Genomic DNA, 27,352 nt, shown 5'->3' with positions numbered 1-27,352 from the left:
TTGGGGCTTCATGTCCCAAGGGCACCTGACAGCAGCGGGGACAAAGAGAAAGGGGCCACTCAGCCCCTTCCTGTTTTGCGTCGCTGGCGCAGCCTTCTAAAGGCTTCACCCAGTGACATAAAGCTGGAAGGAGCTCCATTGCGGAGCTCCTTCTGGCACCGCAGAAAGCCAGCACGTCACTTCCTCGCCACTCCATTTGGAAGCGGCACGGTTGTGACGTGCTAATGGCGACACCTATGTGTATAGGGTGTCACCATTTTGTATGTACTAGGTATGTAACTAGGGTTAGGGTGTCTGGAAGGGACGCCCTTTCCTAACCCTAGTACGTACCTAGTACGTACTTTATGCACGTCTGTAACACGCCTATGTTAACCCTAATATAACCTTAAACCTATAAGCCTTATGGCATGAATCCCTAAATGAATAAATGAATAAATGCATGAATAAAAGGGATTCATGACAAAATTGGAGTCATTGCATGAGGTTGCCGTGGCCCCAATCCGTCGTGAAAAGGGGCAGCTGCAGGCCATCCCTTCAGGGAGGTCTGTAGACCCCCTTAATAAACCACAAACTAAACATGGGTCAACAGTGTGATGCAGCAGCTTAAAAAGCCAGTATGATCTTAGGCTGCATCAATAGGAGTGTTGTATCTAGACTGAAGAAATTCATAGCGCCACTCTGTCCTGCTTTGGTCAGAACTCATCTGGACTACTATATCCAGTTCTGAGCACTATAACTGAAGAGAGATATTGACAAGCTTCAATGTGTCCAAAGGAGGGTAACCAAAATGGGGAAATATCTGGAAACCTTGCCCTTTGAGGAATGGCTTAGTGGGCTGCACATGTTTAGCCTGGAGAAGAAAAAGTTATGTGGTGGCATGAAATCTGTGTTTAATTATTTGAAGGGGTGACATATTGACTAGGACATTAAGCAGTGAATTCAAATACACGAAAAGAGATTCCACCTAAATATTAGGAAAAACATCCTGGAGGTAAGAGCTGTTTGACAATGGAATACACTCCCTCAGGGTGTGATAGAGTCTTCTTCTTTGGAGTTTTTAAAACAGAGGCTAGATGGCCATCTGTCAGTAGTGCTTTGATTGTGCGATCCTGTATAGTAGGGTTTTGAACTGGGTGGTCATTGTGGTCTCTTCCAATTCTATTATTTTAAAGAGCTACAGACTGATTGTTAACTGGGGTGCACAATTATCTTTTTACAACAACTCTAGTGACTTCTGGTCCAATTCCTGGCAAAATCCTCAGGAGAGGCCCTTTTGTCACTTCCATAAACACAGTGGGAATGCTAGAGGGGGCTGTCTCAGTGGCTGCCCTAGACTCTGGAACTCCTTTCCCAGCTTAGCCAGAATGACTTCCTCCTTGTTGTCCTTCTGCTGGAAGCCTAACCACATTTCTGCACTACACTCTTATAGTGCTGCTATTCTATTCCACTTTAACCACTCTGGCTGTCTCCTGTTGCATTCTGAGGCTTGTAGTTCAGTGAGGCCTTACAGCAGAGAATTCTAAATTCCCCTCTCTTAACTGCAAATCCCAGAATGCAACTGGAGGCAGCCATAGCACTAATAGTGGTATAGCAGCACTATAAGAATGTAGTGCAGAAGTGTGATATGACCTTTATGCTTAGACAGGCTTTTAAAACAGAAAGTTTTTAAGGAACATCCTGGGGGTATTGGACTGTTTTGAAGTGTATGTTTTTTAAGTGCTTTTATGTTTTTAATTGTTTCTGTTTTAAAACAAATGATCTGTTTTAATATTGAAATAGTTTTATTCTATCATAATTATCATTTTTATAAGTTTTTAATTGTACTGTGCTGTAAGCCTCGAGTTCTAATTTGGATGGAAAGCAGGATACAAATATAACAATAATAATAATAATAATAATATAAATAATGCTAATAATAGCAATAATAATAACAATAGCAACAACTTGACTTGCAATATTTGAATATGGTAAAACATTTTTTTCTTTTTCTATATTTTTCAAATGAAAATGTTGTCATTGCTAGTTGGTGAAGATCTTCTCCAATGGGTCAAGTGTCATAAATATAAAACTGACATTTGTCTCTGGTTTCTTCAGTGTTCTCCCAAATTTAAGTTGGCACATTAATTAAACATAGGGAAACTGTGGACAAGATCAAGATCATTACATAGTAGTGACCAAAGCTGTCTTCAGTAGGAGACAAACTGTTCTAAGAATCTACAATAATGGCCTGTTGCAGACTGCCAAAATAAAGCTGCTTCGGGTCTCTTTGGAGGTATGCTGTTTAAATGATGCATGCATCCTAAGAATCCGGAAGCTGCACCAAAGCTGCACTCCAGTGCTTAGGAATGGAGTGTGGCTTTGGCGCGACCTCCGGACTCTTAAGACTCATGCATCATTTAAATAGCATACCTCCAAAGAGACCCAAAGCAGCTTTATTTTGGCAGTCTGTAACAGGCCAATGTTTCAATTCTATGTATCCCTAATAGGGAATAAGTACCATTGAACACAGCAGGTATGAAGCACTAGTAATAATAATAATAATAATAATAATAATAATAATAATAATAATGTTTTATTTATATTTCCCGCTTCTCCCAGAGGATCTAAGTGGGATTACTGCAGAATATAAAACAACAAGACAATACAGTATACAATTACAGTTAAAAATACAATTAACCATGATATCTACAATAATTATTAAAAACAATTTATAAAAATAATATATATCTACAAAACATACAATGTGCCAGTCCTAATTGGGGTCTTGCTTAATTTCTATAGAAGGATAGACTTTATAAAAAGTTGGGAGGATGTGCTAATTGGAAGAGATAAGTTTTTAACGCCTTCTTGAAGGTTTCCAATGTAGGGATGCAGCATATCTCTTCTGGGAGGTTGTTCCAATGTGTGGGGGCCATGGATGAAAATGTTCTATGGTGGGTAGAAATTAATCTCACCCTCACATGTTTCCACTTGCTTTATGGTTCAACAAGCAACCTTAAGCCAGAGTAAATTCTAATCACATTTGTTGGTTGTTTCTGTTTCTCCAGAAATGCTTCTTTCAACAGTACTTCTTCCCTTGGCTGTAGTTCTGCAACAAGCTCTTGGACAGGTATTGGCTCATAAAAAATTAAAATAGAGCACTATCAGCAGGGCATTCATTGATCAGTCAGATGTGAGTTAATATATAGTTACAGTATTGCATATTGTGAGAATTGTGTATTCTAACCAAACAGCAACAACAACTATTGTAAAACAAAAATTTATTGTGGAGAAAGTTGAAATACACTGGATCACGTTTTTGCTGAATCTGAAGAGCTACAAAGAGAAACCGCATTTTAAAACCCCTAGACCCCCACCCTTTTTCCTGTTCCGCCCAAAGAGTTATTCCCAATCCCCCTCTTTACCACAGAGGGGGGGAATTCTACATCAAAGCTGTCCTAGCGACAGCGCCATTTGGTTCCTAGTCTCTTCTGCCTTAAGAGATCTATAGATACTGGAATAGAGGGTATCAGTTAACCATCACTCCATCATAAAACTGCCTGACTGGTGCGAATTGCTTGCTGCTCTCAGCTGACAGTTCCAGATACGTGATCATCCTGAGCATAGCCCATGGTGGCAGCAACTCCTTCCCAGAATGCCTTTCCCTGAGAGAATTAGATACAGGTGTGGTTGACTTAAGATCCATCATGTCTATCTATCTATATCTCTATCTATCTAAATAGCTATATATGTATCTATCTATCGATATATCTATCTACCTATATAACTATATATGTGTGAGAGCTTACCCGCTGGCCTTATCTTCTGCAACCTCCCTCGTGTCTAGAAACTATCCCTAATTATCTCCCTAACGTATACAATCCTCATGGCAGAATACACCCTGAATCACTGCATGAAGGTAGATTCTGACAGGCTCATGGTTTTCTGATAATTTACTACAAAGTTAATAGCAATTTTCTGAAATGAATCATTTGACAATTATAGATCACACGACCCCAGCCTTGTGTGACTAATCCTTTTGATTGTATAGTTCCTAGCAATTTTTCAAAATTAGGTTTTGAACAGCCAAAAAAACTGTTGTATGAGAGAAGGTGAAAGGCATTAGTCAAAGGGAAGATGCATACATTATATTCACTAAGTAAGGATTTCCCTGTAAGAACAAAGCTGGACTCTTAAACCAGAGGATATCAAGTTTTCTGTCTTCAGGGAAGACAGACCCTGGACACCCAACATTATAATGGGCTTCAATGCTCAACTGAGAGTATTCCTCTTAATACTTCTACAGTACCCTACCATTATCTGCTGCAAACATTGATCTCTTCAAGAATGAGCACAGCATGCTGTATGCTCTGTTTTGAAAAAGGAAGAATTGAATTAAAAATAAATGGATATATAGGTTACATAGAGATTTATCACGGTAGCAAGATCCCACAGGCAAATGGGATTTAATAGCGATATAACGCAAAGGAAACACAGAAATGCCTGGAGTTTTTTCACATGACGTCACAGTTAACATGAAATAATGCGAAATTAATCTGCAGTTAAAGTGGAGGAAATCAGAAGCTTTTCTAATTTGGTTGAGTTCCAAATTTGAAAAGCTGCTGGTTTCCTCCACTTTAACTGCAGATTAACTTCACATTATTGCACTTTGAATTATTTCGCTGTGAAAAACTAACCGAATTTACAAGTCCACTTTAAATTCGAATGTAGGTTAAATCCCGTTTAACTCCTGTTTGCCTGCAGAAAACATGCTAGTGTGATAAAGTCCATAAACAGGTCTTGTATGCCATACATATGTGGATGTTTTTTATATTTCAAATACTATATATTTATATTTTAAAGATGTAACTTGGCATTTTTCATGAGTGCAAGGGAAGAGGTTTAAAAAAAAAAAGAAATAAGACTACCAGTTGGAGCTGAGCTTGTAAATGTTACTTTTAAAAGATTACTAGCTCAGAGATGGAGCCAGACCTGATGCCACTGCACCTGTACAGTGCAATAAACAAGTAGGTTCATCAAGGGGCAGGTATCTCTTCAAATGACAACTGAATAATGGAAGGAAAATGTTTTCGAAGTGAAAAAATCTCTGGATAACCTTTTTTTTTTTAAACAACCTTTAGCATATACCGGGTAAAATGGCTCCAAAACATCAGAAGGAAATTCTTGACAGATTTAATGCTATCAGGAGAGAGGTGCAGCCTACTGCCAGGAATATGATGAAAATGGTAAGATCTAATTCTTGCTAAATATTTTTAAATGATCTCTACTTAAGACTTGGATGGGAGACCACTAACAAATACCAGGTGCTCTAGGAAGGAACTGGTAAAACCATACCTGAGTATTCATTGCCTAAGAAAACCGTATGAAATTCATGAGGTCACCATAAGTTCACACACACACACACACACCTGCCTTCCTGATGCTTTTACACTTACCTGCCCTACAGGAGCTATTGGGAAGGATAGAGGAGATGCCTCCACTAAGAGTATCACAATCTTTTAATGCCTGCTTAGTACATGGATGGAAGACTTCCAAAGAATGCTAAAGGGCTAGACTATATTTCAGAGGAAGGCCATGGCAAACAACCTCTGAGTATTCCTTACGATCATGGCCGGAGTGGCCTTTGGTCGTTCCTTTTGGGCTGTCTGCTTTGCCTCACATTGCACAGAATGGGTTGGGAAATCAGGAAAAATTGAGGATTCTTAGGTCATGAGAATCATGGAATTAGCCCAAATCAGTGACCTATAAAAGTAACAGGCTTGGGACTAGGAAAGAAAAGAAAACTCTGTTAAATTCCTGGGGTTGCCTTAGGTTGACAGGTGATCTGAAGACACATACACCCATGGCCAGTATTTGGTTGCTGTGCCCTAGTATGAATTATTAATGGGTTGTTTCATCTTTGTGCAGCTTTATTAAGATTTACAATTATTTTTAAATGTTATTATCTTGTTGCCATGGAAAATAGCATACATTATTCACCCGATGATTATGATGTTACAGCAAAATCTTCCTTCTTTCCTCCCTCCCTTCCTTTCTTTGTTAAGGTATGGAGTGACAAAGCTAGTGAGAGTGCTCGAAGATGGGTCAGTCAATGTCAATTCAGAATCAGTCCCATAAAAGACCGAACAGTGGATGGTAAGTTAAGTTTATGCATTACAAGTCATGAAAGTGAATTTAACACTTATTGGAATAATTATATTATAAGAAATTACAATAAGATACCTACTGGAGAATGCTGAGCAGAAAATCTCCTGAAGCACAGGACTGAGCAATCCTGTGTACTCTATTCCAGACCTTTCCCCCCCCCCCTTTTTTTAAATTTTGTTTAATTTAATTTGATACAGTTTGAGTTTCATTTGCCTGAAACAGATGGGCCAAAAGCCCACTTCCAGGCAGCTTGGGGCTGTGACGATCATATGATGCATACACCCCAAGCCACCCAGAAGCTGCTGTCTAGTTGCCCCAACCTGGAAAAGTCACCCTGAAAAGGATCATTACAAATCCACTCCTTTTCAGAAGCCACTTTGAAACAACACTGATGGATCGGATTGACTGGGGCCATGTGCATGTGGTTGCCACTATTCCGGGGCGAGGGACTCCAGTGTGGGCCTAATCCATCCTTTTGGGGTGGTCTGTTTCACTTTAAGTCTAAACTAACCAACGAAAGCATGATTCCTTTCTTTCTTTTCTGTCAGGAACAGCGAACTTTTTCTCAGGGATGACAACATGCAGGATTAAATAGCACTGCATTAAATATTCCAGTTTCTCAGGCTTGAGGCAGTAGAATGAGGGTCAGTTGGGGAAGAGAGGGGGGATTTTTTTTTTAAATGCCCAAAGGAGTGGATTTAACATTATTGATGAGAAGGGCAGAATTTTTATTTTCCCTCCATTAAAAAAGAAAGAACTTTGTTGTTGCAAAATTATTCTTCCTTAATTCTGAACATGATTCATATAGAAATGATCCTACCAAGCAGTTCTGTCACTGTTTGAAACTACAACAACAGGGCATATTTAAGTTGGAAGGAGGGGTAACAGAAACTATCTGGTCTCTAGTGGTCAGATTGCACCTGGAATACTGTGTCCCATTCTAATCACCATAGTTTCCCCCCCAAGAAGTGGAACATGTCCAGAGAAGGATGATCAAGATGATCAAAGGTCTGAAAACTAAGCCTTATGAGGAATGACTTAGGGGACTGCAAATGCTTAGCTTGGAGACTGACAGATGATGATAGTGTGGGATCTTGTAGCACTTTTCAAAATAACTGTGTGAAATAAACTGTAGCATACATTTTCATTACATGATAGTCAGCTTTAACTATCTGAAGGGTTGTCATGTAGAACATGGGGTGAGCTTCTTTTTTGCTGCTCCAGAGACTAAAGCATGAACTGAATTCAATTAACAAGAAAAAATTCCACCTAAACTTTAAGAGCTATGTTGCATAAAAAAATAAAGTGGAAACAAAGCCAGAGTAAGGACTTTCTCTATGCCTTGCCATATGACATCAAAGTGCTTAAGTGCTCATGCCACAGGTGGGAAGAGTGTATTTTGTCAAACATATTTTTCCAACTAGAAAAAAAGATGTTTACAACTAGGGACATAGCCGGGGGGGGGGGGGGTCTTGCGGTCCGGATTCCCCCCTTCCATTAGAAAAAAGGAATGGTGGGTGCTGCTGCACCCCCGCGCCCAAGCCCCATTAAAATGGGGGCACTTAGTCTGGACCCCCCCCCTCCTAAAATCCTGGCTACGTCCCTGTTACAACTGTCTCCATGGGAAGAGAGCTTAAGCACTACAACTTCATATGGTAAGGCACAGAGAAAGGCACTACTCTCTCAATTTCTTTGTTTTCTCATGCGATCAGGGTCTTGGAACCTAAAAGTAAAATAGATTGTCTCAGAGGGTGGTGGGCTCTTTTTCTTTAGAGGTCTTTAAACATCAGTTCAGTGGACGTCTATCAGGAGTGCTGTAGCTGCACATAGCAGAGGGTTGGACTAGATGCCTCTACCCACTCTAAAATTCTATTATTCCTCAATTATTTTAATAAATTAAGTTTTATGTTTTTTCCTCTGACATCAATTCTGTCTTCCTCACACTGACCTCTGCCTGCTATCAGGCCCCTTGATTCTATTGTTGTAACCTATAGGTCTCCTAACATCCTAACAACATAGTAAAGGAATGGATGCTTCAAGAGTGAAAGAAAGGCAGCCCTAGATATATCTGTAAGCCCCTGTATCTGCTATAATTTTAAATACAAATATACACAGACATGATTCCTAAATGGGCTGGCCAGAACATTTTACTATCTATAATGGCATCTTCCCATTTCATGTACAGATGATAAGACTGAGAAGCTAGCACAGCTACTGGGATTTCCTTTTCTTTGCAGTTGAGGACAATAGGATAATTCATGTCATGCAGGTCTGTCCTCCAGTATATTATCATTCCTTCCCAGAGAACAGTAAATACCAAGAGCAACAAATAATGATTTTTGTTATCTTACATTTTAATACTATTTAAAACATAAGTGGCTGCCTTATACTGAGGAGATTGTCACACCCTTAAATCCCCCTGGGAGAGATGCAGGATCTAAAAGCTGAAAATGTGTATTATCATACTTACCATGCCCAGGCTGTAGGCAGTCTGTATCTTCCCAGACAACTCGTCTGCAACCCAGACTTCTGCCGCAGCTTTTTCAAGAATGAGATTTTTCCTATTCTTAAAAAAGCCACAAGAGAAGTCCAGGTTGCAGACAGCCTGCCTGGGAGGATATGAGCTGTGTACAACTAAGGAAGTGCACTGGGAGAGCAGCAAGCTCTGAAAGCCGGCTCCCAATGCCCCCAGAACATCTGGGCTGCAGCGGTGCATCAGCATCTAATGAGGTGGGCCAGGAAAGCAGCAAGCTCTAAAAGCTGGCTTCCAATGCCCCCCCGGAACACCTGGACAGGAAATGGAAAAGAGAAATGTAACAAAGACTTCAATAACCACCATATTAGAAAGCCACAGTTGAGAACATGGAAAAAAAATACAAATCTAGAATAATAAACAAAACACCATTATGGCTATCCCCACAGGAAGCCCTTCAAAGAAGAGAGATGATACATAACGAGAATTGGCTAACATATAAATCACTACTAAAATGACAAACAGGACCAACAAGAAAAATTGAGAGAGGAAGGATATAATATAAATTGGTTCCCAAATCAGAGAAAGATATAAAATCGACAACAAAACAGCAGGATTTGAGACTGAGGATTCTAAAATAAGTAAAATTTTCATTGGAGACTCTAAAAAATTAATTAAAAATCTCTACAATTCCCTCCTGAAAACAGAAATGGAAGGAGAGGTGGTCAAAGAAGGGATGATTTAATGGGTAAAGAACATAGGACACTCATTAGAATTAGACAAATGGGAAAATGCATGGGGCAAAACATTAAAATACACATTGTCACAATAGTTATAAGAGAATTGCTACAAAATGTACTTTCGATGGTACCTGACCCCTGCAAAAATTTCAAAAGTATATAAAAACACTAGTAATTTATGCTGGAAGTGTAAGGAGGAAATAGGAATTTTTTATCATTGCTGGTGGTCGTGCAGTAAGGTAAAAAAATATCGGACAATGGTAAACGATACAATTAATGATATCTTAAATGCAAATGAAACCCGAAACCTATTTGTTGAACATGATGGACAAAGAATTAGAAACTAAATTTGGGAAATTGCTTTTCTACATGATTACTATGGCGCAAGTAGCCCTAGTGCAGAAATGGAAATCTGAACATGTCTCCGATAAAGATGAATGGCTATTAAAATTATTTGATGCAATCGAAATGGATAAACTAACTCAAATCCTAAATGAGAAGCAAGCAAACAATATAAATAATGATTGACAACTAATATATAATTATTTAAATAAGATATGGAAAATATTTAAGAAGGCGGGAGAAAGATAAAAATTCTTTCTTGATTTCAGGAAAAATGCAGTGAAGGGAGTATATTAGTTGGAGAAAAAAGGGGAAAAACAGAAATATAATTTCAAAACAAGGAAGAAGGAAGAAGGGATCATAAGAAATAAATATATATATATATATATATATATATATATATATATATATATATATAATGATTTCTTATGTATCCCTATTTTTTGCTTGCTACTCTTCTTCCTTCTTCGTTGTTTTGAAATTGTATATGTGTATCTATTAAATAAGCAACTGTTATATTATTGGTAGATTAATCAATGGAGATACTTCCTAAAATAAATAATAGAAGGATGCATGGAATCTAGATTAGCAAGTTAAGAAATAGTTTTAAAAAGAACACCTGGGCTGCAGCGGTGCAGCAGCAGCTAAGGAGGTGAGCCGGGAAAGCAGCAAGCTCTAAAAGCTGGCTCCCAATGCCCCCCTGGAACACCTGGACTGCAGCAGCGCTGCAGCAGCTAAGGAAGCAGGGCACATTGTACTAGTGGTGCAACAGTAGCGTGAGGGGGTGTGGAGAGAAGTGGTAGGTCATAATAGCCACTCCTCCACCCCCACCCCAGGAACAGCAGGCTCACCAGCAGCTAGGACGCCGAGCCAAGAGGTGACCCCCTTCTTTATACCATCAAGGTGAATAGCTACGGTGGCATGGCAACAACACCAGGGGATGTGGAGAAAGAGAACAGTTGGAAGGGAGGTCTCCCTAACAAGGGACAACTATGTCTATCTGGGAATTATCTGGGAGCAGCAGTCAAGGTTGTGCAGGTAAATGAAAGTATGGCAGAAACAGAATGAAAGTTTGTCTCATAGATGAGAACACTGGCCTGCCTTGCTTCAGAGAGACCTGGCTGGGAGACAATAGCACCATCACCTGGGTGCATGCTCTTCCAGCCGGGTATTCTGTTAGCGAGCAGGTAATGGGAAGTGGGCAAGGGGGTGGAGTGGCCTTAGTCCATAGAAATAATCTTACTTTGGCCACGATATTTGTCTGGAAAACAGATTCTGTTAGTTTACCATCCACCCTGTTGTCTAACAGACTCCCTAACCAAGCTGACACAACCAGTCTCAGAGTTGCAGTTGGAGTTGCCCAGACTGTTAGCCCTAGGCGACGTCAACATTTCACTCGAGACCAGTTTGTCAAAACTAACAGATGCGGCTTGGGAGTTTATGGAGTCCATGAAAAACATGGGCCTATCCCAATTGGTCATTGTGCCCACACATTGTGCAGGTCATACCCTCGATATAGTCTTTAGTATGGAACGGGAACATCTGTGGACAGAGATAATCAATACTACCGCATTGTCATGGACGGATCATTTCCTGGTCAAGGTCGAACTGAGAGCCACTGTTCACCCCATCAGGGGTGGAGGACTAATTAGAATGGTCTGCCATTGAAAGCTAATGGAACCAGATGGATTCCAGAAAGCCCTAGAGGGTTTAATGGTTGGGAAGCCTTGGTTAATACCTGGAATAATGATATTACCGAAGCTATTGACACAATCGCTCCCAGGTGCCCTTTCCAACCCACTTCTAACTGTAAGCCATGATACACTAAAGAGTTTGGAAATATGAAGCGGGCTGGACAACTAGAGCACCGTGGGTAGAAAACTCAACTCTTATTTGACAGGACATGCCATAGGCAATTTCTTCATTCCTATGGAGTGACAATGTATGCAGCAAATAATTCTTTCTCCTCTGCACATATTTCATCTGCAAATTCCTGTCCAACAGAACTGTTTAGGGTGGTAAGGGAGCTGACCCAGATACCACCTCCTCAGAATCCATTGCTTAAGCCGACAACAGCCTACTGTGATGCATCTAACAACTACAGTATTTCGCAGATAAAATCTCTCACATAACAGCCAATTTGGATGCCGGCATTATAGCAGAACTGACTGGTGAGGTATCCAGCAACGCCATGAAGAGATTATACTGGATCAGTTTCAGTCTATGAGTATCGAGGATATGGGCAAGCTCCTTGACAGTGTGAATCAGATGACAACATGCCCTCTTGATAGGGTTACCATAATTCCCTTCCACAAAACCAGGACAAAGTGCAGGAAAAATGTAGGATATAATGTAGCACAAAATGGAGGACGTTCAAAAAATGGAGGACAAAAACATTAATAAAAAGCAATATAAATTCACGCTTCTCACTTATGCTCAAAATGGAGGACATTTTGTCATTCTTCCTGGATAGAAGGTTGGGAATGAAGCTTTGTGTTGTTTGTGTGTTGGACTAGGATTCTGGAGACCAGGGTTTGCTTCCCTGCCTATTGGGTGACCTCAAGCAAGTCACACTCTCTCAGCCTCCTCAGCAGAAAGCCATGGCAAACCTCCTCTGAACAAATTTTGCCAAGCAAACCCCATGATAAGTTTGCTTTACGATCTCCATAAAGTGGAAAACAACTTGTAGGTACACAACAGCAGTGGAGGGTCCAGCATGATGTAGTGGTCTGAGTATTGGACTAGGACAATGGGAGACCAGGGTTCAAATCCCAGCTCGGCCATGGAAACCCACTGGGTGACCTTGGGCAAGTCACACTCCCTCAGCCTCTCAGGGGAAGGTAAAATTTGCCAAGGAAACTCTGCAGGCTCGTCATAAGTCAGAAAGGAGTTGAAGGCACAAAACAACAACAGCAACAACAGCAGCAGCAGCAGCAGCAGCAGAGGAACAGGGGGAGGAGAAAAAAGAAGAAGAAATAGAAAGAAGAAAAGGAGGAGGAGGAGGAGGCGGAGGAGGAGGAAGAAGAAGAAGAAAGAAGATAAAAAGAATAGGAGGAGGAAGAAGAGGGGAAGAAGAAAAGGAAGAGGGGAAGAAAAAGAAGAAGAGGGGAAGACAAAGAAGAAAAGGAGGAGGAGGAGGAGGAAAAGGGGAAGAAGAAGAGGGGAGAAAGAAGAGAAAGAGTGGACAAAAAAGAAGAGGAAGAGAAATAAGAAGGGTCCAGCTGGCCGGCAGAGGCTCTGCGTGGCTCCTCCGCCTCTGCAGAAGGCCTTTCCACTGCAGCTTCTCTCATTGGAGCTGGCCAGTAATGCCTTCTCCAAGGCAGAGAAGCCGTCTGGTGCGTCCTCCGCCTCTGGAGAAGGCCTTGCTGCCACGGCTTCACTCCTTGGAGTTCGGCCAGCTGACAAAACCTTCTCCGAGGAAGAGTAGCCGTGCTGTATGTCCTCCACCTATGGAGAAGGCCTTGCCCCGCGGCCTCTCTTTTTAGAGCCCAGCCGGCTGGCAAGGCCTTCTCCGAGGAGGTGTGTAGTGCCTCCGCCGGCCGGCCGGATCCCAAGTAAAGAGGCCGCTGCAGTAAGGCTTTCTCCAGAGGCAGAGGAGTCACGAGGGGCCTCAGGCAGCCAGCTGGGTCCCAAGGAGGGAGGCCCCCACAACAAGGCTTTTCCTCCACCACTGCCTGCCATGTGGCATGGAGCCTCAGGCAGATGGTTGGCCCCTGCGCGGCTCCGCCACCACTGGAGGAGAGGCCTTGCCAGGGAGGCCTTGTTCCTTGGGGCCCAGTCAGCTAGTTGAGGCCATGCCCCGCATAGCAGGAGGCAATGGAGGCCCTGCCCTGAGCCCCATCCAAGCCCAGGGAGACCTAGTGAGGCAGCTAGGCCTCGCATGCCACCGCCACTTATTTGAGGCAGTGGCAAACAAGGTGGGAGCCAGGACTGGTCATAAACCCAGGCTGGGACATTCAAACTGGCCAAAAACCTTGAATGTCCCGGCAGAATCCAAAATATGGTAACCCTACCTCTTGATCCATGCCCTTCATGGCTGGCTGTCCAGGGTGGAGATGCCTTGATGATGTTCCTGAGAGATATTGTCAATGCATCCTTTAGGGAAGGTCAATTTCCATCTTGTTTGAAGGAAGCAGTTGTTAGGCCACTTCTGAAAAACATCTTCCTCAGACCCCCTGGATATGGACATCTATAAGCCAGTATCCCATCTGCCATTTCTATGCAAAGTGATTGAGAAGGCTGTTGCCCTTCAGCTCCAGGTTGTCTTGGATGAAACCAGTTATCTAGATCCATTTCAAACCGGCTTTAGGACAGGATATGGAGTTGAGATGGCCATGGTTGCCTTAGCTGATGACCTTTGTCTTGGCATCTACATGGGAAGCACACTGTTGGTGCTTTTAGACCTGACAACTGCCTTTGATACAATTGATCATGACATCCTTCTGGAACGCCTGAGAGAGTTAGGAATTGGAGGCATTACACGCAATTGTTCCTCTCCTTCCTCTCAGGCAGATTTGAAAAGGTGATGCTCGGGGACAGTTGCTCTTCAAAAAAGGAGCTTAATTTTGGTGTTCCTCAAGGTGCCATCCTGTCACTGATGCTATTCAATATATATATATATATATATATATATATATATATATATATATATATAGCCGCTGGGAGAAATCATCCGGAGACATGGGGCAGGGTGATATCAGTACGCTGATGACACCCAGGTATATTTTTCCATGTCTTGGTCTACAGCTTTGACTACTACAGATAGCATCTCTCCTCTCAATGAATGTTTTAAGGCGGTAATGGACTGGATGATAAAAAAAACAGACAAAAACTGAATCTAAACAAAACAGAGGTTATCACAGTAGGGGCCTCTAATCCAGGTAATGAGATATATCAACTGCTCCTAGATGGGATCACACTCCCCTTAGAGGACTATGTTCGCAATCTGGAGGTGCTCCTAGACTCATCACTCCAAATGACAAATCAGGTAAATGCGATGGTCAAGACTGATTGTTATCAGCTTTGGCTGATATGCTAGCTGCATCTTTTCCTAGAACCAGGGGACCTGGAAAGTGTGGTTCATGCACTGGTAGCCTCACGACTCGACTTCTGCAATGTGCTCTACATGGAGCTACCCTTGTGCTTAGTCCGGATACTTCAGTTAGTTCAGAACATGGCAGACAGGCTGGTCAATGGAAAAACCAGAAATGACCATATAACACATATTCTAAAGTTACTCCACTGCCTGCCCATTGGTTTCCAAGTGCAGTACAAGGTGTTGGTTATGATCTTTAAAGCCCTAAATGGCTTTGGTCCAACCTATTTACAGGACCATCTCCTTCCATACAATCCACTCCATGCACTCAGGTCCTCTAGGAGGAACCTATTGCAGCGTATAAAGACCAGGTTGACTGCAACCACCTAGAGGACCTTTCCTTCAACCTCTCACAGATTATGGAATGGCCTGCCAGAGGGGATCCATCATATTACCAGCTTAGACAGCTTTAAAAAGGCTGTCAAGACAGATAGTTTCCAGCAGGCCTTTCCTGAAGAACAAACTTGGCCACCATCTGAATCTACCACCTCACTGAATACACTGTAGCCCCATTCACTTGTCTTTGTCTATTTCAGTGGATGATTTTAATAATTAATTTGTTTAATTAATGTCTTATCAGAAGTAGGAAATTACGGGGATATGGGTTTTGTGCGATCCAAAGGTGGCAGTGGCCCCGAGGGACACCATGCCTTCCTCCTCCTCCTCCCCTCCCTCCACTGGTCTACCTGGCTGGGTCCTGGTGGTCCGGCAGCAGTGGGCATCTCCTCCGGACCTTTCTCCGCTGCCCAGCCTCCTTTTTTTGGGAGTTATCTGCCCCGGTAGGACAGAAAGAGACAGGCAGGCAGGGAGGACACAGGATCAGAGGATGCAGGAAGAAGGCATGCGCACTGTGGAGGCACAGATGCATGTCCTCTGTCCTCCGGTTCTGCATCCTCCCTGTCTACCTGCCTGCCTGCCTGTCTCTTTCCATCCAGGCCTCCTTCTAAGGAGGCCTACTGGGGCAGAGGACTCCCGGAGAAGGAGGCTGGGAAGAGAAGAACGGAGGAGGAGGAGGAGAAGGGCTGTAGGAGAGGGCCGGCCCCAAGCCTTGAGACCTGCCGCCGCCACCACCTGGACCCATCCACCAGCAGCACCCATGTAGGCAGGCAGGCCAGCAGAGAGTGGAAGGGATGGAGAGAGGGAGGGAGGGAGGGAGGGAGGGAGGGAGGGAAAGGGGGAAGGAAGAGGAGGAAAGAAAGAAAGAAAGAGGGAAAGAGAGAAGGTTTTTTCACTTTTCTTTCCTCCTCCTCCATCCATTTTCTCTGTGCCGTTTTTCATCTTTTCTCCCCTTAATGTGAATGACAAAGGGGAGTAAATGGCCCTGGAGAGAATTCGTTTTCAAAATAATCCAGTTTCGAACTGGATTATTTTGAAAGTGGGAATGAGCCCCTAGTTAAGTATTTACTGAGACAACACACCAGCCTATAATGTTTTTGGCTGTGGTTTAACTACTATATTCATCCAAAGTCTTGGAGCAATTTAGTGCTTAATCTTCATTAAGCCACACTGTAGAAATTGGAATATGCAACCACATTTATTTTTATTATAGGTTTTCCCTGTGGGGAGACACTGTCACAAACAAAGACTGCCAGCTCCTGGAAAGATGTAATTGAATCATGGGCCAGTACAAAGCCTCATTTCAAGTATGGCATTGGACCAACTGACCCCAAAAAAAACATCTATAGCTATACTCAGGTATGAGCAGAAACACCATATTTCTTACATGAGTTTTGGGGCAGGATAAAACTAATATTTGAGATTATGTAAATACTTGGTCTTCTGAGACTACTTTGTTAACTTTTCTACTATTATACATGTTTAATAATTTATGGGGATGAAAAATTATACATTTAATTATCCAGTTCTAGAAATATAAACTATAAGCTCTAGATAACAGAGCTAAACAGGTCAAGAACCGAATCATTCATGATATACTGTAACTAAATTAATGAACAAGTCACAATTACACTGAGAATGTATAGTTTTTTGAGACCAGGATGAATTCTAAGACATTAAAGAGAGAACCCACAGCAGGTGAGCTATGTTTTGGGAGTCATCCTTGACTCCCTATCTGTATTTTCGGAAGTCTTGTTTGGGGGCTTTTCTTGTTTTGGCTGTGTCCTTTCATTGGAATTTATCACATGAGGAAAATTGGAAGTTTAAAAGGGTCAGACGCAAATGGTTTTCAGACAACATTGCATAGAAACCACTTAGAATCCAACAAGAAAGTGGTATGAACTAGGAAATCAGCATTTGTGGGGAAAATATCAGAAAATCATTTCCATTTCATTCATGAATACGCTTTTTTTGTGCAATTGTGAAAGCTACTTCCGGTTTAGTCATGGGATTCTCCCTCTTTTTGTGTTTGTTGCCAGATTTCCCATGGTTCTTTGGGGCGAATTTACTTCCAGTGCAACTGAATAAGTAAAATAAGTACGCACCCTTCTTTGTAGCCAGAGCTCTTAAAACAAACAACTGATGTAAGGGCAGAGGGGAGGGGTGAAGAGTGAAGTCTGAGTTCCCCCCTCTCTCTCTGCGTCCCCTGTCTGCTTCAGCTGCAGTGATCCCCAAATTGTCCCCTTTAAGGGGTTTTGGACTTCAGCTCCCAGAATCCTAGGCTATTAGCCAACATGGCTGAGGCTTCTGGGAGATGAAATCCAAAATCCCATAAAGGGGACAGTTTGGGGATCACTTCAGCCTTCCCTCTAAGCTAGAGCTGTTAAAGAAACAGTTACTGAGGCAAAGGGACAGAGAGAGATAGAGAAAAGGCTGAGTTCCCCCTCGCTCTTTCCTGTGTCTGTCTGTCTCCCGCTTCAGCCTTCTCCACTAGCTTGAGCTCTTAAAGAAACAGCTGCTGAGGGAAGGGAGGGAAACACACATACACAAGGATTTGTCTACATGTGAAAATCATTTGCACATTTGATCGCTTTTTCAGGATGCACATGCTTTTATCATTATCAGGATGGAGGCACATTTGGTCCCATCATGTGAAAACCATTTGCACATTTGCGCATAAGTACAGATTGATCTCATATTCTGCACAGGATAACAGCACTTTGTGTGTGAAAACAATTTGTGCAATTGTGCAAAAACTTCCAATTTTTCCCCGTGTGATGAATTCCATTGACTTGCTTGGGGATTGGAACGAGCAGCCACTAGCACTATATAACTCTGCGTCTGTCTTTAAAGTTCAGTCTCTGAGGAGAGAGCACAAGGTGAGCGGTGTTTTGGGGGGTCATTCTTGACTGTGTTGTTTTAGTTTTTTTGCTAAAAAAAATTATTATCAGTTTTCCAAAAATAAAAGACAAACTCATGTAATACCCAATTTCCAAAAACGTTCTGCTCCCATTAATTTTCCAGACATCCATTTCTTTAGACAGTTAACACACAAAAACAATTCAAACACAATTAAATTATACCCTAACTATGACACTCCATTCATCCATAACTCATTCACTACTTCCTCATCTACAGTCTTTTAGTGGATTTCAAAGAACAATGCTTATTTAATGTACTATTTCATACTTAATATACGTAATATCTGAGTGGACTGTTTGTCTTTTTAAAAAAACATGTGGGAGGGATTTTTGTTTGTTTGCTTGTTTTGCCTGTGTGCTGTCCTTGAGCACATGGTCTAAGGCAGGGGTAGGCAACTTGTGGCCTGCGGGCCGGATACGGCCCGGCAAGGCCTTGGGACCAGCCCCAGCCTGGTCCTGCCGCCGATTGCCGCCGGAGCCTTCGGCCTCTTGCGTGAGGGCCTGGGGCCTTTGGCCTATCAGGAGGAGGTGGGCAAGTGGGGCAATTGTCTATAGAAGCCTCAGAAACATGCATTTATATTAACATTTTTTTAAAAATCAGCAATTTTTTCCGCGTGTCCTCCATTTTTTAAAAATGTGGCCTCCATTTGAAAATTTTGTCCTACATTTGTCCTGGTTTATTTATTTATTTAATTTTTTTTATTTAAAAAAATAATTATTTATTTTTTGGCTTTGGACCCCCAGTTGTCTGAGGGACAACAACCCGGCCCCCGGCTCAAAAAGGTTGCCTACCCCTGGTGGAAGGGGACAGGGCTTCTGGTGAGTCACTAATAACCACTAGCTCTATATACGTGCTGCTTCGATCTTTGGAACGTCGTCTCTTATGACCAATGTCAGTCACATCAGAGCTCTTACAGTCTGAAAAGTGTTGGGTGGGGGAAATAACTGCAGATATGGAGGAAGAAAGATCTGTAGTGCGCGCAATGTTTGCCTTCTTGCCACAAATCCTCACTGATTATACTTGCAGCAAGGGCAAGGGCAAGCGCAAGTGCAAACTGGTGGCTCTCTTGGAAGAGAAAATCAACATACAGAGTGACCAGACACCTTCCCTTTCCAGGATATGCCCTACATTTCAGCCTTCTGTCAAGGAGGAAACAAGTCACCAGGAACAGATGATATTCCAGTTCAGCTGCTGCAATCCACATCGACAGGGTCAACTATAGTGCTAAATAACATATGCCAACAGATATGGAAAACAAAATGATGGCCAACAGACTAGAAACTATCAATATACATCCCCATCCACAAAAGGAGACACAAAAGATTACAGCAACTATAGAACCATAGCACCAATATCCCATGCAAGCAAAATTATGCTCAAAATTTTATGACATAGACTCCAAACATACATGAAAAGAGAAATATCAGAAATCCAAGCATGCTTCAGGCAAGGAAGAGGCACAATGGAGTGCACTAGGGAATTTCAAAAGAAAAACAGCATGTGCTTTATAGACTACAGCAAAGCCTTTGACTGCATAGATCATGAAAGGCTATAAAAAGCCCTTAAAGACATGGGAGTGCCAATATGTCTGATAGTCTTAATAAGGAATCTGTATTCAGGATAACAGGCTATTGTCAGAACAGAACATGGAGAAACAAAATGGTTCCCAATCAGCAAAGGAGTCAGACAAGACTGCCTCTTACCACCCTACTTGTTCAACTTATATGCAGAGCATATTGTAAAAAAAGCAGGCTTGCACACAGAAGAAGGAGGAGTGAAAATATGAAGAAGGAATATCAACAATCTGAGATATGCATATGACACCATAATACAATGGTGCTGGAGAAGAGTGAGACAGCCAAAAAGACAAATAAATGGGTTCTGGAGCAGATCAAGCCAAAAATCTCCCTGGAAGCCAAGATGACAAAACTCAGGTTGTTTCCTTTTGGACACATCATGAGAAGGCATGTATCATTGGAGAAAAAGAGTAATGCTAGGAAAGGTAGATGGAGGAGTCTATTAAAGACATCACAAGTATGAGTTTGCAGGAGCTCAGCAGAGCAGTGGAGGACAGAGTGTCTTGGAAATGTCTCAACAGCAGGGTCACCATGAGTCGAGATCGACTCGAGGGCAGTTAACAACAAATAAAAGAAGCGTGAATTTATATTAATAGTAGTGTTTTTAGCTTTTATTTTGTAATGTCCTACATTTTTCTTGAATGCCCTACATTTTGCGGTGCCTTGCCCTCATTTATGCTTAGGACATCTGGTCACCCTGAATGCACTGCTGCTGCTGTGTTGAGATTCTTCAAAGCTTCAGAGAACACAAAGACTTCTTGTATAAAATGATGGGGGAATTGATCCTACATAACCAACAAGAAGAAATTGCCAATAAAACAAAGGGGACTTTAACACTGAGGGAGCACCTTGAAGGACAATCTCCATCAAAAGTGGACCATACACAAGGGATTGGGAACACTCCACCTAAGCAATCGCTCACCACATCTTCCTGAAAGTGGTGTTGAAGAGGCACAAACAGAAGACCAGCAGCAAGAGACATTGCAAGCCAGGAAAGGAGTCAGCTTCCAACAACTGCAACACGAAGAAAAGAAAGGTGCTAGGGGATTCATTGTTCGGGAGTAGAGAAGGAACTCTGTGCCATCCAGACAAGATGAATCAGTAAGTGTGCTGGTGTCTTCCTGGTGTGTGTATATCCAAGATTTCACTGACAAGCTACCAAAGCTCATGAAGAACACAGAACAGTTCTTCTTTCTTCTTTTTCATGTGATCTTCAACGACACTACAAAGAGCACCTTTGAGCATATTTGGACTATGAAGCCCTAGGCAGGAATGTGAAGAAGCATAGGTGGTATTCTGAACAATTATAGCAGGGAAATATAGGATGACCACATGGGGACATAAATACTGCATGTTAGCAACTGGCTATACAAATAGTGTTGACAGGAGAGGTTTGACTTCTGAGACCATCGTCTTCATTTCCCAGGGGAAATGGTTATAAATGGACTAAGAATAATGTTTCTGGCAAAAGCCAAAATCTTATAGAGAGAACTTTAAACTAATTTCTAGAGGGCTGGAGATGATAGCTTATACAGCAGTCCCACAACAAGGATGTGAATTCTAGATGAGAACTTGAGGGACAGAATGGGAGTCACAGTAAAATTCATATTAGAATAAAAGATGAGAACAGAGTTTACAAAACAAAGAAGACAAGCTTCATGTTCTAGTGCAGAAAGGTAAATACAAATGCTAGCTGATCACTATTGTCCTTGGTCTGCAATAAAGTATTTTGTCCTTTTACCAAGACTATTGTCTGAATCCTTGGAACAGAGCTGATTGGTGCTGACACATACAAAATAAATAAATAAATAAATGACAGACTAGCACCTTTGGGGCCAAGGTAGGTATGTGATGTGAACTAAGGCTGCCATGTCTGGACAGTTCCAAGTCTTGAGATAACCCATGGGGTGGTGGTTGTGAAGTTAGAATTACAAGGAGTAGCCCCTGGTGACTGATAAAGCAGCAATCACAGTTGCATAGAATTTGCCATTCACATAAAAAACCACACACATAAAGTCTAATAAATGAAGAAAAAAACACGTATACACACTTTCCAAGACAGCATTCAGCCTGAGCACTAGGGCCCAGGGTCCAGAGAATCTTGATACATTCACAAACTTCCATCATAGATGTGGGTCAGGCTCAAGGGCAATCAGCTCTAACTAGTACTTCAATTCAATAACAATCCAAATCAGATGGGATATAAAATCAGTTTGAAGTGGAGGGGGGGCACCCTGCTAATTTTTAACTGTAGTTATTTTCCCTCAGGTTATTATTGTGAGCACACACCACTACTGAAGCATCTTTACACATCTAATTTGCTCTTACCCCTAAGCAGAATATTATTTTTAAAATACGCACAGAAAAAATCATTCCTGGAACTGTATTTCAGGAAAGAAAATCACACGCATGTTAGACCAAACAACAAAATACCAGTCATAAAAAATAAAATAAAATAAATACTAACTTCAAAAGTTGTGATCCACTGTAATTTGTCTGCACTTTGTTTTCCCTACCAATGCTCTTCATTAATCTGTACTCCTTACCCTGCCCTCTTGTCGCTATATAGACTGGAGCTACCTAACCCTGCCTGTTTGCAATATAACATTTTGACTTGTTCCTGGTAACTTCAATGTAACCATTTAATTTCTGCCTGGTAGCTGTATTACAACCTTTTGTTTTGTGTCTCGTTACTGTAATAATGCTCCTCCCAACTGTTCTTTGAAAACAGCGCCAAAATTCAAACTTGACTAATACATATAACACAACACAACACAACACCTCCCTCCAAAAAACCAATACATACTTTATATATACATTTCCCAAATTCATCCATAATGACAGAACCAAAACCCTCTTCGGTTCTGACATCATGCAGCCTTTCTCCCAGAAGGGACCAAGTAGGAAAGATAGAGGAGTTTATCACACCGAGGCTGATTTTGGCATTAAAAAGAGATTAAAGCAGATTTAAAGCATCCTGCAAAGGAAGTGAAAATGACAAGTAATTGCACGAATGATTATCACATGCAATTTCACAAATAAAGTGATATCAGAAATGCATTGTCTCTGAAATCCTGACATTAATGTTTCTTTGTGACCACTTTAACGGTGGATTTTGTGCGACGTTGTGTGAAATCGTTATGCGTAATTATGCAGTTTTTCCAGGATATTCTCAAGATAAACTCCCAATCTCTTTCTTGTGATAAACTCCTTAGAAACCTTGCCTTACATGGTTAAGATTCTAGATACTGACTGAACTAGACATATTTCATTTTTGTTTATCTATACAATTCTTTGTTGTTGTTGTTGTTGTTCTGTGCCTTCAAGCTATTACTGACCTATGACAGAAGGATTTTCTAGGCAAAAATTACTCAGAAGAGATTTGCATTCTTCTAAGGCTGAGAAAGTGTGACTTACCTAAGGTCACCCAGTGGATTTCTGTGGCTGAGATGGGGATCTGAATCCAGGTCCCCCAAAATGTTAGTCCAGCACTGAATCCTACATCACACTGGGTCCCATACAATTCTAGGGTTGGATAAGTAAGATTTACTGATTACAGCTAATGAATGACTAAATTAATGCATATATTTTTCCATTATGCTTATAGCTCATTTGGCATAATACGTATATGGTTGGATGTGCAGTTGGTTATTGCAAAGAGAATACTTTCCCTTTCTTATACTTGTGCCATTATTGTCCTGGGTAAGTTTTGGATGTAACTTTCTTAGATCACCCTGTTCAAAAACTCCCCATGTCACCACACCTATAGAGTTCTTATGATACATCAATTTCAAAATATGTATCAGAAAGATGTATCTGTGGGTGCAAAGAGGTGCAAATGAATGGGTTATCTCTTGTGCTGGAGGGAGGAGTGGCATATTGAATCTCTAGCAACTATTTGAAACTGATTTTTAACAAACAGTCTGACATGTGGCTTCAATATACTATGTTGTCTGAAATGCAACCCAAATTGTGCACCCTCCACTGTAGGGCCATAACTTTTTAAAGTGTCATGCTCTATAAAGTATCATAGCCAAACTAGTGAGTCATTGTGAGAAACGAGGCACTCATAAACATAGAACGTTTCTTATGTATTATCACACTATTTATGAGATGACATCCCATATTTTTACTGGAGGTAATAAAAAATCTGCAGGCAAATAAAAACATTTAATTATCATATAAATAAAAACAACATGGCTTAAGACTAGCCTTACTAATAAGGATAATAAAGGCAAGAACTCTTCCCATACCAGTCTACTAGCACCACAGCACAGTTTGAGCAAGTCTTTGCTATAGCTGTTCCTGGATTATGGAACTCTTGAAATTTAGGAGTGTATTCCCCAACCACAACACACAGAGGATGATTTATTACCTAAATCTGTGCTGATATTCTATACTGGCTACTCAGTTATATATGCATAACTAATATCTCTTAGCCCAGCCTCCAAGTTCATTTTAACATCCAACAGATTGGTAGTCAGCTACCAACTGTGGCACAAGGAGGGGGATATTTCCCATCCCCCCCCACTAGACGGCAAGGTTGCAATGAGAAATTGCAACATTGGGCCTGATTCTGATTGTTGCATCCCCAGTTACTGGCGAGAGGGGATGGGAAAATGCCATCCTCCCCATACCCCAAATGCCAGCCTTGCCCAATCCAGCTGCAGGCTGATAAGTTGGACTGGGGTGGCATTTATGTAGTTTTATAGTAAGACCATGTAGTCTTACTGAATACAGAGCACTTATGGATCCATAGCTCTAGGTTACAAATCTGTAACTACAACAACAAATGCTAATCCTGATTTTCAGGCTTACCCAGCTGTGGAATATCAGTGTGTGTGTGTGTATCAAAAATCCATCAGTGATGCCTTTATTGGCTAACTGAAATGCACAATATACTTGTTGCAAGCTTTCGAAGCTCCATAGGCTTCTTCATCAGGCAGGATGTTACAAACCAAACAGGAGAGAGAGAAAAAAAAACTATTGGAGATGTTAGTCAGATGTCTGCATGTTGTTTCAGTCCCTAGTAAGGATGGTATCCTGGGGAGGATATATTTTGTGCAGGTAGGCTCCTCCTCCTTCTGGCCATGCAGCAATAGAATAATTTTCAAAGTCCAGGAAATGTAAAGTCCATTTGCATCTCAATAGGGACCCCTCTTTTGCAATCCAGTATGTCTACATCCCAGTGAGGTCACAGGCCTCTTTGTAGGCAGAGAAGAATGGATTTCTCATGAAGTCTCCATGTTTTTGCATCAGGAACATTTTGGTGGTGTAGAGATAAAACATGTGAATGCAGTCCAAATTTAAGAAGGAGAAAAATGTTTTACCTTGGTTGAAGGTAGCTGAGTGGTTCCACAAGCCACTCTTCATGTTTCCCCCCTGTTGCAGCTACAGTGTGGTATCTCACAATACAGAAAACATGCAGGGGTAGCTGTGTTGGCTATTTAAGAAATATAAACAAAAATCCATCAGCGATACCATTATTGCCCAACTGAAATGCACAATATACTTGTTGCAAGCTTTCAAAACTCCATGGGCTTCTTCATCAGGCAATATGTTACAAACCAAACAGGAGGGGAAAAAACTATTGGAGATGTTAGTCAAGTGCCTGCATGTTTTTTCAATCCTTAGTAAGGATGGTATACTGGGGAGGTTATATTTTGTTCAGGCAGGCTCCTCCTTTTTCTTCTTGAGGAAACCATTGTTCTCTGCCTACAAAGAGGCCTGTAACCTCACTGGAATGGAGACATACTGGAATGCAAAAGAGGGGTCCCTGTTGAGATTCAAATGGACTTTAAATTTCTTGTTCTTTGGAAATCTCCCTATTGTCCCATGTGCCTGCCTGCACAAAATATATCTTCTCCAGTATGCCATCTTTACTAAGGACTGAAACAATATGGAGGCATCTGACTAACATCTCCAATAGTTTTTTTTCTTCTTCTCCTATTTGGTTGGTAACACCTTGTCTAATGTAGAAGCCCATGGCTCTTCGAAAGCTTAAACAAGTATATTGTGCATTTTGGTTGGCCAATAAAGGTATCACCAATGGATTTTTGTTTGCATTTGTTAATTGGCCAACACAGCTACCTCAGTATATATATCAGCTGTTGTTGTTATTATTATTATTATTATTATTATTATTATTATTATTACTCTTTATCTGTGATGATGACATGAACCACAACTGCTATTCTTCCCTAGCACCAGGAAGCCACTACGTAGTCTGGATGTCTATCACAAGTCCTATCTCACAAAGCTACTATAACATGGTTTTTAACAAAGTTATTGTGTATCTTTTGTTTACAAACTATATTTTAATTATAACAATAAAGCTTTGATCTGTGATTTCAGTGGGAACAGTCAAGACAAAGTAAAAAGACCCTACGATGAAGGCCCTCCCTGTGCAGACTGTCCTAATGAATGTGATGATAAACTCTGTAGTAAGTTACTAATAACGTATCAATGGGGTTAGATAAATGACTACAGATTATTCTTGTTCCTTTTTGGGAATCATCTGTGTCAGCCTTCTTCAACCTAATTCCTCTCAGATACCACCCTGCATCTTATGGGCTGGAAGATAATGGAGTTTGTAATCCATGAGATCCAGAAGGTGATTTGTACTATTTCTTGTAGTAGTCTACAAGAAATAGTATAGATCACCTTCTGGAAGTTATATACTACAAACTCTATTATCTCCCAGCTCTGAATTTCCTTTTCATACTGACTAGAATGTTAACAGCTACTACATTTCCAAAAGTAGACTGTGCCCAGGCCATTGAGATTTGTCTATATAATAAGACTTGCTCCTTTTATTGACTCTTTTGGCAGGTACCCAAAAGTGCAGTAAGATAATATATAGATAGCTCCATCTAATTTCATGATATTACTGATAGCCAAGAATGGAGCAATATGCCAACAGAGAATCATGCAACAGCATGATGCATCAGCTGTAGTTTTCAAATGATTTCAAGAACAGCTTTACAAAAACAAATTAAGAATATGTGGTAATAATGTCAAAGTTTTTGTCCTTCAACGAAGAATTTCACAATGACACAAATTAATATTTTGGACCATTAAAGGTAAATCTGTTGCAAGACTAAACTAATGCTTGTGCAAGCTGAGGAGACAGAAAGGGGTGGCGAGATGCTGCCCCTTTCTGCCTCAGAAGGAGGCCACAACTACCAAATGCTGTGGCCTCTAGGAGGCCTAAAAAGAACCCGCTCCTGGTGGATTCTTTTTTAGTCTGCATGCAAGGCGCCATTGGCTGTCAAGCCCAGTTGTTAGCATTTTCTCACAAATATCTAACTTTAATTTGTCTGTTTTTTTTCCAGTGAAAGCATGCCCATATAAAAATGTTTACAGTGAATGTGGAACAATGAAAAACCTCTTTACATGCCAGTCAGATATTATGTCTGACGCCTGTCCAGCCACCTGCAAATGCTCAACTTAAATTATATAAGTACAAAGGTCATCTTAAAACAATGGTTCTTGACTGAGAAGGATGGAAATTCAAGATTTAATTTTTTTTCCTCTTAAAATGGCAAAACTGGCAAAAAGCAAATGAAGATTGCTTTTTTAAATGTGTTTTACTGGTTATAAGGTTACAATTAAGAAAGAGATCTTTCAAATCAAACACAAGTAAACATGTGTTGCAGTAAAGTAGTTATACATATCAGTTTTTGTTGAAGGTGCATACTGTAACAGAAACTTTCGAACC

The 27,352-nt window shown here is 41.2% G+C and overlaps 1 protein-coding gene across 2 annotated transcripts; it reads left to right on the top strand.

Moving 5' to 3' along the window:
- The first annotated feature begins 1,567 nt into the window (after nucleotides 1–1,567).
- Nucleotides 1,568–27,352, top strand: LOC121937547 (serotriflin-like). Of its 2 annotated transcripts, none has more exons than XM_042480834.1 (8): nucleotides 1,568–1,703; nucleotides 3,048–3,109; nucleotides 5,121–5,225; nucleotides 6,045–6,135; nucleotides 16,347–16,492; nucleotides 23,240–23,334; nucleotides 25,987–26,075; nucleotides 26,967–27,352. In XM_042480834.1, exons 2-8 carry the CDS (start codon nucleotides 3,050–3,052, stop codon nucleotides 27,083–27,085), a joined length of 705 nt encoding a protein of 234 aa, XP_042336768.1. In that variant the 5' UTR covers nucleotides 1,568–1,703; nucleotides 3,048–3,049; the 3' UTR covers nucleotides 27,086–27,352. The 2 variants fall into 2 exon arrangements, with proteins under 2 accessions (XP_042336768.1, XP_042336776.1); XM_042480842.1 differs by having other exon boundaries at nucleotides 1,603–1,683.

The sequence above is a fragment of the Sceloporus undulatus genome, chromosome 1 (genome assembly GCF_019175285.1).
Source record: "Sceloporus undulatus isolate JIND9_A2432 ecotype Alabama chromosome 1, SceUnd_v1.1, whole genome shotgun sequence".
NCBI classification, from domain to species: domain Eukaryota; kingdom Metazoa; phylum Chordata; class Lepidosauria; order Squamata; family Phrynosomatidae; genus Sceloporus; species Sceloporus undulatus.
The sequence above is the reverse complement of the archived record's forward strand: the minus strand, read 5'-3'. Positions and strand labels throughout refer to the sequence as shown.